Source organism: Theileria parva, chromosome 1 (assembly GCF_000165365.1).
Source record: "Theileria parva strain Muguga chromosome 1, complete sequence, whole genome shotgun sequence".
NCBI lineage: Eukaryota > Apicomplexa > Aconoidasida > Piroplasmida > Theileriidae > Theileria > Theileria parva.
In genome coordinates this window covers 506603-526520 of record NC_007344.1, presented here as the reverse complement: position 1 = coordinate 526520, position 19918 = coordinate 506603, and the positions used below count along the sequence as shown (strand labels likewise).

Below are 19918 nucleotides of genomic sequence, written 5' to 3'. Positions count from 1 at the left end.
TACTTAATGCTTTATTTCCCCTTTATATATTCAAATTATTTATATATTATACTTATTTATACATACTTCCATATTTGTTATTCATTACTTTACATAATAATCCGTAAAGTTTTTGTTTCTTATAAAGAATCGATAAATTTAACCATAAACAATTGTATTTCTTTAACTTGGTTTAAAGTATAATTACCTCTTTCTTTCATAAGTTTGAATATCACAAGTTACAATTTATGTGTAACTTGATCAAAGCTTTATACGCAATCTCCAAATTAGCTCGTATAAATATTTCAGTTAAAAAACAATCTAAAATTTACCCTGTACAATAGTGCCGAATTGTATATTCTAGTATTAAATTAACAAAAAACCTAGAAAAATACTCTCATTGGGATTTAAAGCCAGTATTATGATTATATTTGATAAAAGAAATCACTTGAATTAATAAGTCAGGGCTTTAAAAGAATTTGGATTATAGTAGTGTATAGCAAAACGAAGCAACTAAATATGTGGAATTATCCGTATGAGAACGGATATGATATATACTCTAATTGTGAATATAATTTAATGACGATGAAACCCAATGTAAACTCAGGTTATGGAACTAATATGTCAACAGAGCAGGGGTTAGTGGATCCAATATCAAGTACTTTTAATGGAGACTATGGCCTACAAAATTTTAATAGTTGTATCAATGAAATAGTGCCTCAAAATAAATCTAAGGATGACAATTTCACTGAATATGTGAGTAATTTCAACAACCTTGATAATTATCAAAACGATATTGCATTTCCAACAAAAGGGGTTAACTATTTGGAAAAGGACAATTCTTATAACCTTAATGGAATAAATGGCCAATCTAACGATGGAAATAACCCTGAATTATTCTTCGATCCGGCAGAACAATACCACACATCTTCAAAACACTCTTTAAACGGAAAAGAAGATAATAAAAAGACTGATGAAAGTCATAGTAATACTTGTAGCCTATTAAATCCAAACTCTCCAGCGGTTGAAAATAAAAAGAACCATGAGCAAGATTTTAATAGTGTAGTTTCTAATTCTCCATATAATTATGACTCATATACAGAAACTCATTACGATACGTGGGATAAGTCAAATGATAAAATGGTTGGTCCTATGAATGACACCTATTATTGGGACTCGAATATGTTAAACAATGGATATTTTAATGGTTTAAATGGAATGACCATGGCAGGATACGACTACATGGGATATAATACAAACAATTCTCCTAACTTGGATCAGTACAATATGACTCAAGACCCGTATACAATGAACTACATGAAAAATATGATGAATAATTATATTTCAAATGGTTATAATCTGGAATATGGTAGCATTTCTAGTCCAAATGAGCCTTTTGCTGACCCTTACATAAAATACAATAATAAAATGTACAATAACAATTTTTCCCCTTATTATAATCAAATGCCTTTGAACGCAAATTTAAATGTAAATTATAACTGTTTTAATAAGCTGCCACAATTAAAACAAAGCTCTAATCCAGGCTTAGAAGATTGTAACTCAAACAATAATGCTGTCAATCAATTTGATATGTTGCCTAACAATTTTGAAAGTGTACGAAAGCCTGAGCTTATATCACTAGACGATGAGGCCCTTGAGAGCTTCATATATAACGGGAATATAAAGAAAATTGATATATCTAACATTGATTTCATTAATATGAGTGACAAAGTTTGGCAAGCGCTCAGGGGCGCTGGTTTGTTCAAACTTGGTAATAAAGGAAGGGCTATACTTAAATCTAAGATATCTAAATATTTAAAGATGTATCCGGAACTCAGAATGAGGTATTTGTTATCATTTAATTCTTTTTTAGGACTTCACGTATATCAGGAGTTCGGAGAGCCACCACAAGGCAACTGTTTCAATTGGCACAGGTCAGATTACAAGTTTAATTTTTGTTTTTAGATTTGCCAAATCACTTCACATTTAAGATGATATTTTAAACTGATGTCAAAATGACACTTAATGTAATACAATCCTTTAATTTCAAATAAATAGATCAAATAAACCCATTTTAGTAATTCTAATTGTAATGTTTGTTAATACACAACTAGGTGAAAGATAATATTGATATGTGTAACATAAATTTAATTTCCATACTTGTATTTGTTAATATCTTTTGAAATGTTGTTGTTAAAGAAGCTGTATTGAATGTTATGAAATTCTTTCTTAGAGAAAATGAAAAATTCAGGTAAAAATCATATTAGAGTTAACGAGCAACAAAAGCCAATCACGCTTGGCTGGATTTGATGTAAATTTGGTTTTTAATGACCGGACAATTGATAAGAAATAACGGAAAATATAAACAGTGGCAGATTATTATATTCCAAATCATATTCCTTACTATTATCCCAAATTTGGGGAAACGACTGTGGTAAATGCAAAAGAATGAAAAGAATGATTCTATTGATAATACATGCTTATAATAAAGGAGGATCAGCTTATAAAAATGTTTTAAAATTAATAAAAAATTTAAAATGTGAAGTATAAAACCGGTTTAAAAATTTTACGAAATGTAGTAATACATAAGACATATGTAAGTAGTTGTATGAATTTTTAAAGAGGTTAGGAAGACCAAATCATAAAATAATAAATAAATAATATTTTAATCTTATATAAAGTAAGTCATTATAAAATTTTTTTAAGTATTTTGTGAAAAATTAACTACTATGGGCTTGATGGTTTTCGGTTAATTTAGTTTAAATTCAACTGATTTTTAAATGAAAATATGGCTCAATTTAATGTTAAATTTAGTTTAACTAATTTAGATGAATTTAATTTATTAATAATTTGTATATGTAACTGCATTATCAATTTTTCTATCAAAAGTCCCCACCTGGGCTAAGACATAATTGTCGAGTAACGATTGGAGGTCAATAACTATTCCTGGACTCTTTCCTACCACTGAATTGTTTTTATTAACTTCCTAGGTATGTCTTCTGTCTTTTGTCAGGATGAATGAGAACAAGTTATTTATTTAGGTATTATTTTATATATTTACTATTAAATAATGGAAAATGGTTTGTGATTTCGGCTGATAATGAACCTTCAAAAGCCAAAGGTTCATCTCAGTCCACTAATCCAGTTCAAGCCAGTTCCACTACCTCATCATCTGTCACCGTTCCTTCTGATGTTGGATTATTCACCACTGACGCTTCTGGGAAGAAAGTAAAACTTGATGATTCCCAGTTTAAGACAGTTCAGGAAGGAGTTGAATATTCATTTGAACCGGATAGTGGTGTCCAGCTGACTGAAGTAAGACATGGTTCCACAACCGTATGGGAACACAAATCTGGTGAACCATATCCAAAATCTGTATCGTATAAGAGTGATGATAAACAGTTCGCTATTCTTTTTGATGGTCGGGTTTTTATGTTTAGATTTCAGAATAATGAATGGAAGTCGGAACTTGATAGCCTATCTCCAGACCCTACAAAAGCTGAGGGTAAGCCTGCTGTGACAGGAGTAGAGTTGGACCTTAAGGCTACTGCTGGTAGCAATCAGTTTGAGTACAAAAGATCGGGTGATACTGCAACCTTTACAGCCAAAACTGGTCATGAGTTTACAACAGTAATGGAAACAACTGGTACAGGAGGTTCAAGGACAGTTACTTGGAGATCAGCCAACCCCAACGAGAATGCGACCAAGGTAGAACTTGAAGGAGTTGGAAAGAATGATCAAAAACTAACCATTCACAAGAAGAATGATAGTAAGCTAAAGTTTAACAAATCAGGTGCTAATGCAAATTGGGAAGAAGTCGTTACTAAGGTTGAACTTGACCTCGGAAAGACATCTGCTACGGACCAGTTTGATTATGATAGAAAGAATGAATTTGCTACATATTTTGCAAGAGACGGTTATGGGTTCAATAAGGTTCTAAAAGCCAAGGCCACAGATTATAGTAGAGAAGAGCTAGTTTGGGCTGCTGAGGCCAGTTCTAAAAACTTTGTCAAACTTGTTAGGGTCAAGTTGACAGACAACCACGTAGCCTTGTTACTAAACAATCTTGAATTGCTCTTGTATCACAAAACTGCCGAAGATCAACCTTGGAAAGACATAACTAGCGATAGACACAAGTTATCAGAACTCAAGTTCTTTACATTTGATCAATCTGGATCCCCTAAGGAAATAGACTCCACGTATTACAGAGTAGAGTTAAATGGGTTTTCATACGGTTATACTTTTCATGATGATTTTGAGTTTCACCAAATTAAATACCAAAATAAACTAGTTTACGATTATGACGCCGATGAAGATTTCGGTTTGTTGAAAGGAGTTTATCTTGGTTTGTCGTCAAATAACTTTTTCATTACCAACTACGATAACGAAAGCAAAAAGTTAGATGTTACTAAGGAAGTTGTACTTAAAAAAGCTGTACCAATAACAGCAACAGCAGTAACACCCACCGTCAAACCAAAGAAACCAAAAAAGGTAAAAGCTCCTGAAGAAGCAGCTGAAGCGCCACCAGAACCAACTCCTGCAGCTCCTGAAACTGAAAATACAATCGAACCAGTATCTGTAACAATTCCTAAAGCCACCTTGGTAGAACTCAAAATTGATAAGAGTGACAGTACAAACGAGTTTGAATATCACGATATAGGAGTATACAAAACATTCAGCTGTAAGCAAGGTTTTGGATTTAACAAAGTAGTAAGATCAAAAACTTTCGGTGCCGATGTCTTGTGGGAGGCACCTGCGAATGATTATGCAACCAAGGTTAGAGTAAAGGAAACTGCTGGCACTAAAGAAAAACATCTTCTTTTGTTTCTTGCGAGTCAGAATTATGTATTTTTTCACTCCGACAAAGGTAAACCATTTGAGAACGTAACAGACAAGAGACACAAATTCTTTAATCTTAAGGTGTTTAGCGTTGATGAAAGTAGCAAAGTTGAAAAGACTTTAAAACCAGATCAATATACTATATCTCTGTATCATATGTCCATTGGATGTACAATCAAATCTGAACACGTTTGTAGTAAAATTACATACGAAGGAAAGGAAGTGTACAAAAAGGACAATTATCAAGACTTGGGTAATATAAAGGGTGTTTATCTCGATCTCATTAGAAATAGCATGTATGTCATCGGTGTAAATGATGAAACCAAAGTATTGGAAGCTATGAAAAAGGCTAAAGCAATTGTTCTTGATATAAATAAGACTGACAGTACTGAAGACTTTGATTTTACTCAAGATTATCAGAAAAATATCAAAACACATGCAGCAAGGGGCAATGCAGTTTTTGCTGCAGTTGTCAAGGGTTCTAGGATTACAGGTGTTGCAGCTGACGAAATATGGAAGTCTAGTAGTCCGAATGTGTATGCCAATAAAGTTGTCACTGATGGTCTTAGTGCTTTGGAGAGGACCAAGAATGTTACAGTACACCTATCTAATGGTGATGTTAAACATCTCAATTATTCAGATGGCAAATGGGGTTCGGTCTCTAACAAGATATCACTAGACATTACCAAGACTCAGAGTTCAATTGAGTTTGACTACTTCTTAAAAGATGACTTCACTACATTTACCGCAAAAGATAGTTTTGTATTCAATAAGGTTTTTGAATCAAAAACTCTTGGAGCAGACACAGACATCTGGAAAGCCACCAATCCGTCTGAGTACTCAACCAAAGCATGTTTGATGGTTACAGGTAGTGAAAAATACTTGGGTTTATTCAGAACCGATGGTAACGTTATATTGCTACACAGGCCACCAGGAAAAGATTGGGAAAATGCTACATCAAAGATTCCAAAAGTTTCAGATCTTAAGATGTTGTATTATGATGCAGGCTCTTACATGCAGCTAAAACCTGACAAATACAAACTAACATTTGATAATTTAATGTATGGTTATGAATTCAACCATGGTGTCGATTGTCACCTTGTAAAGTTTGGTGATAAACATTTGTGGAACCACAGCGATGATCCAAATTTTAAAACTATAAAAGGAGTGTATCTGTACCTTCGTAGCGGCCAATTCATTGTTGTTAGCCCCTCAGATCAAAGGAAAGAAATAAGTTTAAGAGGTTTGACTGAGGGCAAAGAAGGTGAAGAAGAGGAAGAAGAGGAAGGTGGAGAAGAAGGTAAAGAGGAAGGTAAAGAGGAGGAAGAAGAAGAACCTAAGAGTTCTGCGCCCGCAACTTTAGTAGAACTTGACGTTGAGAAAAAGGAAAGTACTGAACAATACGGTTATGAAAAGAAAGATGATGATCATGTATTTAAAGCTAAATCCGGTTTTAAGTTTTCGAAAGTTAAAAAAGGCACTCATGTCCTTAAAGATTTGCCTGATCCTCATTCACCCAGGGTTGTGGCCAATTATGGCCAAGTTGGCAAAATTTTGTTGTACGTGTATAAAAACAATAAAGATTTTGAATTTTCTCTTGTGGATGATCCAGATCCAACATCTGAGGGTCCTGCAGTACCTTCAGGTTCTGCAACTGGTTTGGCCGAATCTAAGATTGTCTCTGAACAATTTAAACTTTTAACCCAAGATGATTCAGGATCTTCTCGAGAAATTGATAAAGAACAATTAAAGTCCAAGGAACAAATTCTTTCTCACTTGATCAACTATACATTTCCTGAAAAGGCCAAATGCTCAGAACTTACATATGGAAATAAAAGTATATGGAAACACGACAAATCCATTCACGGAAATTATTATCCTTCTAACGTAATCTTGAACACAAATACTAGTTTTCTCATGGTAGAATCTCAAGGTCAATATCAATATTATTTTACTCTCATGGGTGATGAATGGAAATGTATTTCTGGTTACAAATCACATATTTTACAACCATTATCTCTTTTTAAATTAAAAATGTTCACTTTGAATGAGTTTAGTTTAATAAATACTGATGATGCGACCCAGTATAATAAAAAGGTGGACGGAAATGTTACCACATTTAAGTTTAAACCTGGTGCCAAATGTATTGGTGTTAAATATGGTGGAGACTCAGTATGGTCTTATAACGACACAGACCATGAAGACCATTATCCAGACACAATTATTGTTAATACGAATCAAAATTTCCTTTCTTTAGAGTGTTCCAACCTATACCGTTATGTCTTCTCTTATTATGATGGAAAGTTCGCATGTATTTTTGCCTACAAATCACGTCTTTCGCATCCGATTGAACAAGAAAAACTGAGACTTTCAAAAGTTGGTGACCTAGGATTAATGACACCTGCTGATACAAGTGACTTTGAACTTAAGGAATCTGATACTACATATAAATTTGAGTCTGGACTAAGGTTTGCATCTATTAAGTATGATGGTGACGAGGTTTGGAAATACGACGAAACAAAATACAAAGGTAAATTTCCAACATCTCTTTCCTTTAACAAAATTAACAGAAACTACTTAGCACTTGAATGGCCTGGCACTTATCGTCAACTATTTCAATTCCAAAATAATAAGTTGACATCACTAAGGTCAGGTGATAGGGTTAACTATTTCTATGATGTAACAGGTGTTTTTGACCTTGATAAATTGAAACTATATACACAAGATGATTCAAGTAATCTTGTTGAACTTGATTTGAATCAATATAGTGTTGAACAACCAACACTTATTACTTACAATTTTAAAGATTCTGTTAAATGTGGCGAAGTCAGATATGATGATCTCTTAGTTTGGAAATATGACCACAGTGAACATGGAGATGTGTTTCCAACCGCGGTTGTTTTGAACAAGGCAAAAAATTATATATTTGTTGAATCATCATACTTCTACCGTCATGTTCTTTCATATTATAATAGGCAATGGAAAGAGCTGCCCTTCGGTTTCAAGACATCAAATCTTTTCTTCCATAAATTTAAAATGTTTACCGAAGATACTTCTGACCCAAATAAACTTGTTGAACTCGACTCCAGCAAATATGAACCGTTATATTCTTCAAACGCTCTAACAATTAATTTTAACTCTGATGTTAAGTGCACTCATATTAGATATGGTGATGAGGATCCATGGAAACATGATAGTGATGAACATAGAGATAAATTTCCAACATCTCTTGTTTTAAACAAAAAGAAAAAATTACTCATTGTTGAGTCTGGATATGATTATCGTTATGTATATTCCCGTCAAAATAATATGTGGAAGTTATTGCCTTATGGTTACAAATTATCAGAATCTAGCAAAACCAGGCCAAGTGATCCTAATAATCTTAAATTATTCACCACGGACACTAATAAAAAACTCGCTGAAATAGACGAATCCAAGTATGAAAAGAAAGATTCTGAAAATCTTTTCCAGATCAAATTTAACCCTGATGCTAATTGTAAAGTAATAAAGTATGACGATGTTAACGTTTGGAGCTATGATCTTGATGATCACAAAGATAGGCATCCAACATCTCTTGTTTTGAACAAAAAAAAGAATTATATCATGGTTGAATCTGGCCACGACTACAGCTACTCATATGCTTACTACAATAGGAAATGGAATTTGTTACCAGTAAGCTATAACCATAGACGCAGTTCTGATCCAATTGATCACGATAAGTTAAAATTTTTCAAACTAAACGAAAACAGAATACCAGAAGAAACTACATTCGGTAAGGAAGGGGATGATTCACTTACAATTTATAAGATTCCCGCTGATGTTAAGTGCGTCGGAGTTAAATATGATGGAGTTGAGGTGTGGAGGCATAACGGGGACGAACATCAAGATAAATATCCCACGAGAGTTCTTTTATATAAAAATAATTCCACTCTTATGGTTGAGTCTTCTTCTAACTATGAGTATGTATTCACTTATGAAGATAAAGTCTGGAAGCTAGTCCCCTTCGGTGCAAGATTAAAAGTTACTGAATCTAGGTATAACCTCGAGAAATTAAAACTATGTTCCTTTGATCACACTAATAAAACATTTGATCTAGAGAACCTGAACCATTATAGCCTTCAGGGATCGAGAAACTTAGCCAGATTTACATTTAACCAAGGAGTAAAATGTACAGAAGTTAGGTATGATGGTAAACTGGTGTGGAAATATCATTATGATGAACACGAAGGGCATTTCCCCACAGAAGTTACTGTGAACCTAAATACTGGTTTTATAACTGTTGAATCAAAGGCGCATTATGAAACCTACTTTTCATACTACGATGACAAGTGGAATTTAGTTTATGGTTACAAAGCCTCTACGAGAACAAAATTTAGGGAATCAGCCAAATTAAGGTTTTACATAACAAATGAAGATGGACTTTTAGAACCTACCATCTCGTACGATGAAGTAGTTACAGGACCCGTTATCACCTATAATATATATTACGGAGTTAAGTGTACCCATGTTAAGTTTGACGAGGTATCCGTGTGGACTTATGATTCAGATAAGTATGGAGATCATTATCCAACTTCAGTTGTTTTCAATGTTACCAAAATGGTTATTACTGTCCAGTCTTCTGATCAATACGTACACTTTTCATCATTGGTTGGTCAGGAATGGAGACCATTCAGTGGTTTTGTATCATCAAAAACTACTGGTCCTTCTGAGGTTAAAATTTACAAAATAGGTCGTTCTGGTGACCAGGTGCTCGTTCATTCATCCAAGTACACAGTTACATGGGATAGTGTTTCAGAATATGTTTACGACCTAAAAGATGCTAACTGTAATGAAATAAGGCATAACGGTACTGCAGTTTTCAAACTTGATCCAAAGGAAAGGTATCCAAAAGAAGTTTCATACAGCAGCCAAAATAAAAAGTTTGTCGTAAAATTGAGAGACAGTTATCACGTTTGTACAATGGACAGAGAAGGATGGAAATCTATGATTCATAAAATGGACGGGAGTAATCCAGTAGCCGGACCAAAATATCCATTTGACACTGCACGTTCAACTCCATCAGTACTTACAACTGCCCCAACATCTGAGTCTACGCATGCGTCAGATAGCTCACAACTTCGTGGTACCAGCGGTGAATTGAATTTGGCAGATGCTCTAGGTCCATCAAGTTCAAGTGAAGGTTCAACACCCACTCCTAAACCAGGAACTTCCACAACATCTACCACTGGACAAGCTAAAGATTTTGATTTGGCAGATGCTGTTGAATCATCGCAAACTTCTAAAGGTTCGGCAGCCAGTCCTAAGGAACAGCCATCTAGTACAACATCTACCCCACCCTCTGGTTCTGAAACATTCATGGAATAAAAATCGTATTAGTTTTACTAAACCTGTTTATTTCAATATCCAAACCAATCAAAAAATTATGTTTTGTTGTTTTGAGTTAACGAATTTGTTAACTCAGTATTGTTGATATATTGAATATATCATTGTTTTGTGTTATTCGATCAGTAAGAATTCTTACTAATTCTTGTTAAAAGATAAACACAATGGAAGAATAAGTCATGGATTATTCTTTTCACTTTTGCCTTTAATGTTTAATGTTTAATGTTTTCCATTCTTTATACTGTAGTTAATTAAATATTTCGGTTAGATCTAACTTTCCAGTTAAGATCTTAATATTGAACAAAATCTTTGTTGATTTTGAATGTAGAAATGTCCCTTGTAAATATCCTGGAATTGAAATTAATTAACAATTTATAAACTAAATACATTTTGAAATAGAATCAATGTCAAGTTTTATTCATAAATCAAAATTAATGTCAAAGATCTATAAATTATCCAAGTCTTATGAAGTGTATTTTTGGTCTTTGATCGATCATAAATAGATTGTTGTCTCCTTAATTGGAATCCTTTGGTAGAGTGTTTTAAGTTATTTGATTTAGCGACCTTCCAAATTCTCTAAAATTGATTATAATACCTGGTTTAAATGGTCAGTATTTGAAATTATTCGGTTCGTAAATTTTGAAATAAAAATGGTTATTTTGTCATGATTAATAACAAAATATACGCACATAGCCTTTTAATTAATTATTCAAAGTGGTATTTAAGGCGATAACAAAAGATGAAAGAAAAAAGTCATAATTTGCTAAACGCCAACTTATCAAATTTGTTTGGGGATTTTTGAAACGTTATACACGCGATTCCAAGGAAAATGCACAAAATTAACAGAAATTTTTACTCATAAAATATGGAAAACAACAAGAGCTAATTTTCTGAGTTAACTTGAAATTTTAATGATACAATTTATTATTGTCTTGGAATGAATTGTCTTAAGATGTACTTCCATTTTCTAAAGAAACTTTAAATTCCGATCACCAATATTTGTTCTTTAATATTTCTCATAAGTTGAACTTTGTTTATAGTCAATATAGCTAATACAAGTCGTGTAACTTTGATTTCAATACATATCCCCACCTGTGCTAAGACATATGGATCGAGTAACGGTTTGACTTTAATAGATATTCCTGGGCTCTCTTACCAATGGATTGTTTTATTTCAATTCTTGGTACCTTCTTTAGTTTTCAATAGCATGGATGAGCCTTGGTTGTCTATTAAGATATTTAGTTACATACCTCTTATTATTTAGCCTTAAAAGCTTCGTAAGTTCCGCTGAATCAAAATCAGGTTCCAAAGGGAGTTCGGGTACAACAGCTAGAACAGGGAATGCCTCTCCTAATCAATCTTCTTCGTCTCAAAGTGGTGGTTCTTCCTCAGGTAGAGCTGGAGCCACTGGGGCCCCGTCAAACGTAACAGGAAGCTCTTCCGCTTCTGGTCAGTCTCAATCGCAAACTTCATCTACCCAAAAATCTCAAAATTCGCAACAACAATCAAGTTCATCTGAAACTTCACAGCCCAGAAGTGGTGCTAGTGTAGGTCAAGGAGGTCAGACAGGTGTTTCTACAACTGTTAGTCAAACCAGGGGGACTCCTGGGTCAACAAGTGCATCTGGAACAACTGCAACTAGTTCTGCTACAGGTCAAGCCAAGGAAACAGCTGCCGAAACACCTCTAGATGTATCTTCATATACTCGTTTGAAGACGTCTGGTGAGACGCCACCTGATAAAGTTAAGTTATACTCTAAAAAGTCAGATGCGTCAGATTGTGCAGTTACAAAGGATGATGATGACTATGAATATGATCTAAAAGATCTTGAATGTGAAGCTATCACACATGATGACAAATGTGTTTGGAAACGTAAAGAGGGTCAGGGTCATCCTCTGAAAATGATCTATAACGGTGACGACGTAATCACTATCAATTTCGATGACATTTATATTCTCTGTACCATGTTTGACAATGAGTGGCATCTAGATGAACGTAAAACTCCTACTAGTGGTGCAGCAGCTACTGCAGCTACAACTCAACCTCAATCTAGTGCATCTGCAACTCCACAACCCAGAGGTGGTACTACTGCATCTCCTGTACAAGCTAAAGTAAGTGAAGGAGAAGGTACTCCTGCCAAAGAAACAGCTCCTACGACACCTCCTCTAGATGTATCTTCATATACTCGTTTGAAGACGTCTGGTGAGACGCCACCTGATAAAGTTAAGTTATACTCTAAAAAGTCAGATGCGTCAGATTGTGCAGTTACAAAGGATGATGATGACTATGAATATGATCTAAAAGATCTTGAATGTGAAGCTATCACACATGATGACAAATGTGTTTGGAAACGTAAAGGAAATAAACCTTATCCTCTGAAAATGATCTATAACGGTAACGATGTAATCACTATCAATTTCGATGACATTTATATTCTCTGTACCATGTTTGACAATGAGTGGCATTTAGAGGAACGTAAAACTCCATCGACTGGTAGTGCAGCAGCTACTACTCAAGCTAAGGCAGCTCCTGCAACAACACCTGCTAAAGCTCCAGCGGCTACAGCTCAACCTCAACCGAAGCCAACTCCTCAAACAGCTGCGCCTACATCATCTTCACCAGCTAAAGCTGAGGCGAAATCTGGAACACCTAGTGTTACTCCAGCCAAGGCAGCTCCAGCATCAACACCTGTTAGTCAACCAGGGGCTACCACTCCGGCTACAACTGCAGCTCAACCTGCGCCTACTCCTCAAGCAAAACAGGCTCCAGTTACATCAACTGCAACACCTGTGTCAACTCCTAAAGCACCTCCTCCTTCTGGTACACCAGTTACCCTTGACATCGAAAAGACTCAGTCCACTAATCAGTTCGAATATACCAAGAATGACATATTCCATAAGTATGAAGTTAAGTCTGGGCACTACTTCAGCAAAGTAACAGAGAAAAGTACTGTCATCTGGGAAATTAAAGATAACATTTTCGGTAAACTGGTCAGAGTTAAGTCTGAAAATAATGAAAAATATTTTGCCATACTCCTTGGAGATAATTCATTTAAACTATTTCATCAACCTGGTAAGAGTCAATCATGGAAAGATGTCACAAGTGAAAGATATGATGTAAGGCAACTCAAGTTCTATGGTGATGGTGACAAGGAACTTAAATCTTCTGATTACACATCCACTCTAGTTAACTATTCATTTGAATTCAAGTTTAACAGCGGAGTCAATTGCAAGAAGATCAAATATGGACAAGACGATGTATGGAAACACACGGATGATCCAAATCTTTCGACCATTAAGATGCTTCATCTTGGTCTTGTTTCAAACAGTTTCTTCGTCTGTAAGGATGAATCCCAGTCTAAGAAGATTGAATTTAAACCTACTCAAGCCAAGATAACTCCTGTGACAGCACCTGTAACAACCCGTCCAAGCACCGAACCTGAAAAAACAATCGAACCAGTTTCCTTGACAATTATTTCTGTTAGATTTGTAGAACTCGCAATTAATAAAAGTGACGGAACAATTGAGTTTGATTATGTCGATATCGGAGTATACAGAACATTCATTTGTAAGGGAGGTTATGGATTTAACAAAATAGTAAGGCCAAAAACTGCAGGTTCGGATGTTATTTTATGGCAGGCACCTTCAGGTGATTATGCAACAAAGGTCAGAGTAAGGGAAGACACCAATACTAAGGAAAAACAAATTTTAGTGTTTCTTGCAAGCCATAAATATGCGTTTTTTCATGCCGACAAAGGTAAACAATTTGAGAACGTAACCGATAAGAGACACAAATTCTTTAATCTCAAGGTGTTTGCTACCGAAAATGGTGTTGAAAAAACACTAAAACCAGATCAATATACTATATCTTTGTATCATATGTCAATCGGTTGTACAATTAAATATGAATATACTTGTACCAAAATTACATACGAAGGCAGGGTAGTGTACAAAAAAGAAGAGTATCAAGACTTGGGTAAAATAAAAGGTATTTATCTTGATCTCATTAGAAATAGCATGTACGTAATCGGTGTTAATGATGAAACTAAAGTATTAGAAGAGATGAAAGAGGCGAAAGCTGTTACAGTTGACATAAGAAATCAAAAATGTTGTGATGAGTTTGACTTCACTCAAGATTATCAGAAAAATGTCAAAATATACACAGCAAGAGGTAATGCCATTTTTACCAAAGTCATCAAGGGTGCTGCTCTTGGTTCGGGAACTGTCATTTGGCAGAGCACCGCCACAAATATATATGGAACTAAAGTTGTTATGGATGGTCTTCCGGATCTCAATAAAACGAAGAATGTTACAGTACACCTATCTAATGGTGATGTTAAACACTATCATAAGGCTGGTATAGGGAACAAATGGGCTGAGGTTTCTAACAAAGTATCACTTGATATCAACAAGACCCAGAGTAATATTGAATTTGACTATTTCTTAAAAGGAGAATTTACCACATTTACTGCTAAAGACAGTTATGTATTCAACAAAGTGGTTCAGCCAAAAAAGGTTGGATCAGATACAGTCATTTGGGAAACAAACAATAATAATGAGCTATCAAAAAAGGCATGTTTGATGGTTACAGGTAAGGAAAAATACTTGGGTTTATTGAGAATTGACGAAAAGGCTACATTGTTACACAAGCCACCGAACGGAGATTGGGAAAACATTACCTCAAAAATTTCCGAAATATCCGGTCTTAAGATGTCATATTATGATGATAATACAAAGAAATACGTACTGTTAAGCCCTGAAAAATACAAAGTAACACTGAATAATTTAAATCATGGTTATGAATTAACTGCCGGAGTAAGTTGTCATCGTGTTAGGTTTGGTGATAAGATTTTATGGAGTCACAAAAGTGATAAAACCTTTAAAGATCTAAAGGCTGTATATCTTTATCTTCGTAGCAATCAATTTATCGTTGTGAGCACTTCAGATGAAAAGAAAGAAATTGGTTTAAGAGATTTAACTGCAGACGATGGTGTAAAAGAAGTTGATGAAAGTGAGAATGTTAAAACTGTTCAAGCTTCAGATAGCTCACAACTTCGTGGTACCGGTGGTGAGTTGAATTTGGCAGATGCTCTAGTTCCATCAAGTTCAAGTGAAGGTTCGACACCCACTCCTAAACCAGGAACTTCTGGAACTACACCATCTACTACTGGAGAACCCAGAGATTTTAATTTGGCAGATGCTCTAGATTCTACCACTCCTAAAACACAATCATCTACTACAGCGACGAGTGGTGGTTCTCAAACATTCATGGAATAAAAAATCTGTAGTTTTACTAAACCAGTTCATTTCAATATCCAAATTAATTATAATAATGAAAATTATGTTTTGTTGTTTTGAGTTAACGAATTTGTAACTCAGTGTTGCTGATATATTGAATATATCATTGTTTTGTGTTATTCGATTAGTAAGAATTCTTACTAATTCTTGTTAAAAGATAAACGCATTAAGTCATAGTGGATTATTCTTTGTCAGTTTAACGTTTAATCTTTAATGTTTAATGTTTTTTCATTCTTTATACTATAGACAGTTTTTTAAGTATCCAGTTGTATTTAGTCTAAGTTTCTATTAAGTTCTTAACATTGAGCCAGATGTGTAAGTTGTGTTAATATACAATTAACTGGGCTAATCATTTAGTGTCATCCAATTCTAAGGCCAGGTTCAGAAAGTTATCCAGAGTCGATCTTACATATCAAGAAATAAGATTAGTTCCAAGTTAATTTAGAACATGTGAATTGTTTTCAAGTGATAGGTGAGAGCTGGACGTGTTCATTGGATACTGGATGACCTTAGGGTTCTTGACTTAATGACGAAGGATGAGAAGTGATTCTTCAATGGTAAGAGTTATGAAAAAAGTAAAGATTTGTCTTGATGTGAAGAAATAATTTTAATCCTTAGGAATTATAGAGCCAAAATTATTTAAGTTTTTATGAAGAAGGTCGTGAATAGCTTTATTGTAAGAGGTGTTATGTATTTCTCAATAAAATCAAGGTATTAGGGTGTGTTTGGATTGATGGTGCAAATGTGTATTGTAAGAAGACATTTGTGTAATAAACAGACAATTTATATTTGTTAAACGAATATCCTAAATTAATAAAATTTGAATCTTCTGTTCACAGGTTCACTGGTGTGTAAGTGTTTTGTCTTGCTAGCATTATTGTCTGATTAGAATCATCAGATAACCCTTATTTATTTCTAATTGAAATTAAATTTATTTGATTTATTAACCTTTTAAAATGCCAGAAGGTGTAAATGTGAGTAGGGGTAAAAAAATATGTGAACAGAGATCACCACTAATAAAAGGCATCCTAGAATGGAATGTATCTGAAGTTGACGAAATGACACGATGGATTCCTAAGAAAAAACAACCCATATTGACTGAAAAGGTTCGACAAAGACTATATGGTACCCCTGGAATGAACATCTTTAACTACGAACGGGATAAACCAAGACCAAGGAAACTCTATGAACCTCAATTTGATGTACTTTGTCGTTAAAAATTAATTTTAAGGTAGGAATGATTCCGAAGGAAGAACCTAAAAGACTCACTAGGTGTATAAACATACTAAACAGTGCCTTAAAGGAATCATTGGACGTTCCTTTCTAGCTAATATACCTTATTTAGGAGTCTTTGTTGCCTAAGGAGGGGTCGGAAATAAGGACTGCCGGTAAACCCATCTTGAACAAAGCTCACATATCGCAACTCAAAGTAAGTCGATTAGATTTAATAATGTTAGAATGGAGAACTAATTAATGGAGATGGAAGTGAAGAATTATTTGTTCCAAAAATAGGAGTAAGTTTTTTAATATTATTATACTTAGACTAATTTAATTCCGACATACAACAGAGTATCAAGAAGGAAAACTTTTGATTAAACTAACTTGAATTTTAATAATCAACGTATCTTAAATCTACTATTAGAAATTTGCACTACACATTTGGTATATAATTAAAAGATATTAAGTTCAGCTCGTAGGAACTATTTAACAGAGTAAATGGCTTCCCAAATGGGTTTGCATTCAGTACAGCATCTTTTCTCATACTCACTTGTAATTTGAGGTTTCTCGTAATGAGTCTCAGAAATTTGTTCGGATGCTTTGATCTAAAGGTAATTATTGTTAATATAGTTTCATTTACATGTATAGGATATGGAATGTGGAGTTGACACTTAGCTTTCACCTTTTCGCAATCACATGGTTTAGGTCTTGGTGCGTAATGAAACTCTAGGGACCTAATTAGTTTTTCATAAAGAGGTAATTTTGCAGCCTTTTCCTTTGATGCATCTGATATTGAGGAGTGGAAACCGTCCTTTCTGCTATACAAGTCAAGTGGTAAGTCTGAAAACGTTATTAGTATATATAATACTAAGCAGTAATCTATTATAAAGCAATGATGGTTTGGCAATTAAAAATACCTTGGTTTGGATCATATTTTGGGCAAATTTCAGTGTATAGTTTCGAAGCCTCGTATGATGTGTACTGAGGTGGTATTCTAGGGTAATTCACAAATGCTGAAAAAGAGCAGAATGGTGGAACCTGAGATAAATTATAAAATTTAAGTTTAATGATTACTGAAACGTTTGATCCACACGCTGCGGCAATATCTGACACAATTATGAACTAATTTTTAAATTACCATCCATCCAGAATCCGGGACAGGCAACTAGTACTGCCAGACATTGGGGGAAACTGAAAAGTGATTTTAAACAATTATATAAGTATTATCTTTCATCCTTCAGGAGATATTGCTATATACATAACTTTATAATTAACAAATAGTGTAAATATGTTTGATGATAGATACCATATGGGAAATGTTTGAGCAACTTGTGCTAAAGAAAATTTTAAACACTCGTATACTAGTATTTTAGAATAATACCTGCACCGGTGGCGCACATTGGGAAAATACTTGCACTGAATGATTAAATTTTGATGGTTAACTTACCAATACATCCCAAGGTAAAAGGTGGCGCTGAAGGAAATTATTTATATTGTTTTTTGTTTGAATTACCATGTTTTGTATCTAAAGTCATCTGTTCTTCCAACCTTAGCTGCGTATTTCGCAGGAAAACTAAAACAAAATTCTGATCAGATGATTTTAAAACATACGATGAGATTATTCCGTTCATGCTGGAATCGATGACGTCCGCAACTACGAAATCGGTTGCAGCAATCGGGTACAGAACTGATCCGATGCAGTTAAGGCCTAATTCCACTTGAAGATTTTAGTACAAACCAGTTAGCATTGGTAAGCATGGTAAAGGACTAATGTAATATTATTTGTTAACAATTAATGAAGAATAAAGTGGTATAACTACATAGGAAATGTATAAAAAATAAATTAGTTACTTTCCGAGAACCATTGGAGGAACTGTGTCGACTATTATTGCTATAATAGTTTGAATTACTCCTTTAACCATGTTAAATATTTGTAAAGCCATGTTTGCCGCGGCGGGTTCTAACCAAGTTATAATTTAAATAAAACAAAACCATTTGCTGATTCGGGGGTGTGAACGTTTTTATACATGTTTCCCATCCTAAAATCAATTTAAACAGTCAATAAAGTGATAAATACCATGTGGTCAAGCTGAAGCCAGAACCTCTGTAAGGCCCGCCTGGAAACGTTCCCAATGAACCGAATCCACTCATCGGATCAACCCAACTACCTCTATCACACTGTATAATTGATAAATTAAAATTAATTAAGTTTCTCACATGTGGTTTGTTGAACCGTGGATGATCCAAAGCCTGAGTAAATCGTTTACTCGACTTTCTATTGGTCACTAAAAAAAGTTGACAACAGCTAAAATTTACGATTATCTGTACCATTAAACTAACTATAGTATATTTAAGTATGTTATACTTTCTTCTAATAACCATTTGTATCCATTATAATCAAATGACTCTGAGGTTGTGTCCAATATTTGTCTGATAAGCTTTTTATTCTCTGGGGACTCAGAGTACATTTCGTCCCCTAATTTATAAAGATGCGATAGTACGTTTTCCAAGAAAAAACTGTCTTTTTTTGCTGTGAATTCTGCTAAAACAAGGCTAAAATTAGGAAAAATCAGTGCGATAGTTAGAGTAAAACAGAATATGTGCGATAAAAAATAGGGGAATAAATTCATTTTTCAAAAACTAGTTCATTGTCACACACATTTACTCCGAATCCAGTTAACATGTAAAATAACATATTTTGGTTAGTAAAATGAATAGAAATTGTTGTTACAAAGCTAAATAATGGAAATATTCAGATTTATAAATACACATGGGGTCAGGACACCAACTTGAAATAAATAAACTAATATTCATGATAAAAATAAACTATATTAAAGAAATTTGTTAAAATTTACAAATGTAATGTTATTGTATTTTCATAAAATCTGTAAAGTATCAATCTTCTTTTTTGCCCAAAAATTTATAATAACCAACATCAGGAGGATTCCATAAACCGAAAGTAACTCGTTTTTGATTCTCATAGCTAAGAGCAGGGAAATACAACCAGAGTCCAAGTGATCCGTAAACAAGGATTAGGGGAGAAAGGCGTTTCCTAATAAATAATATAAAAAATTGTTGTAAATATATATTACATAGTTATATAATTCGATTCCACATTATAAAACATACCACACGTGCATCCAACCGTAATGCCTTCTGAGATGAAACTGAGAAGTGGCCATCCAAAGCCTGGCATAGACGGC

At 34.2% G+C, this 19918-nt stretch overlaps 6 protein-coding genes across 6 annotated transcripts; 4 read left to right on the top strand and 2 right to left on the bottom strand.

Moving 5' to 3' along the window:
• Positions 1 to 498: 498 nt before the first annotated feature.
• Positions 499 to 1944, top strand: TpMuguga_01g00258 (uncharacterized protein; the record flags this gene model as incomplete). The annotated part of the gene is made up of 1 exon (XM_760692.1): positions 499 to 1944. One exon carries the CDS (start codon positions 499 to 501, stop codon positions 1942 to 1944), a length of 1446 nt encoding a protein of 481 aa, XP_765785.1.
• Positions 1945 to 2997: 1053 nt separating this feature from the next.
• TpMuguga_01g00257 (uncharacterized protein) lies at positions 2998 to 10182 on the top strand (the record flags this gene model as incomplete). Its single annotated transcript, XM_760691.1, has 2 exons — positions 2998 to 5354; positions 5388 to 10182. The coding sequence occupies 2 exons, from the start codon at positions 2998 to 3000 to the stop codon at positions 10180 to 10182; spliced, it is 7152 nt and encodes a 2383-aa protein (XP_765784.1).
• Positions 10183 to 11411: 1229 nt separating this feature from the next.
• TpMuguga_01g00256 (uncharacterized protein) lies at positions 11412 to 15476 on the top strand (the record flags this gene model as incomplete). The annotated part of the gene is made up of 1 exon (XM_760690.1): positions 11412 to 15476. One exon carries the CDS (start codon positions 11412 to 11414, stop codon positions 15474 to 15476), a length of 4065 nt encoding a protein of 1354 aa, XP_765783.1.
• Positions 15477 to 16274: 798 nt separating this feature from the next.
• Positions 16275 to 17093, top strand: TpMuguga_01g00255 (uncharacterized protein; the record flags this gene model as incomplete). Its single annotated transcript, XM_061304958.1, has 5 exons — positions 16275 to 16699; positions 16729 to 16812; positions 16843 to 16926; positions 16955 to 17011; positions 17040 to 17093. The coding sequence occupies exons 1-5, from the start codon at positions 16454 to 16456 to the stop codon at positions 17091 to 17093; spliced, it is 525 nt and encodes a 174-aa protein (XP_061161534.1). The 5' UTR covers positions 16275 to 16453.
• A 55-nt stretch (positions 17094 to 17148) lies between these two features.
• Positions 17149 to 18346, bottom strand: TpMuguga_01g00254 (uncharacterized protein; the record flags this gene model as incomplete). Its single annotated transcript, XM_760688.1, has 7 exons — positions 17149 to 17320; positions 17387 to 17555; positions 17633 to 17821; positions 18022 to 18049; positions 18097 to 18131; positions 18163 to 18189; positions 18229 to 18346. The coding sequence occupies 7 exons, from the start codon at positions 18344 to 18346 to the stop codon at positions 17149 to 17151; spliced, it is 738 nt and encodes a 245-aa protein (XP_765781.1).
• A 216-nt stretch (positions 18347 to 18562) lies between these two features.
• Positions 18563 to 19911, bottom strand: TpMuguga_01g00253 (putative integral membrane protein; the record flags this gene model as incomplete). The annotated part of the gene is made up of 5 exons (XM_760687.1): positions 18563 to 18675; positions 18708 to 18754; positions 18793 to 18885; positions 18949 to 19086; positions 19808 to 19911. The coding sequence occupies 5 exons, from the start codon at positions 19909 to 19911 to the stop codon at positions 18563 to 18565; spliced, it is 495 nt and encodes a 164-aa protein (XP_765780.1).
• Between the last annotated feature and the right edge of the window lie 7 nt (positions 19912 to 19918).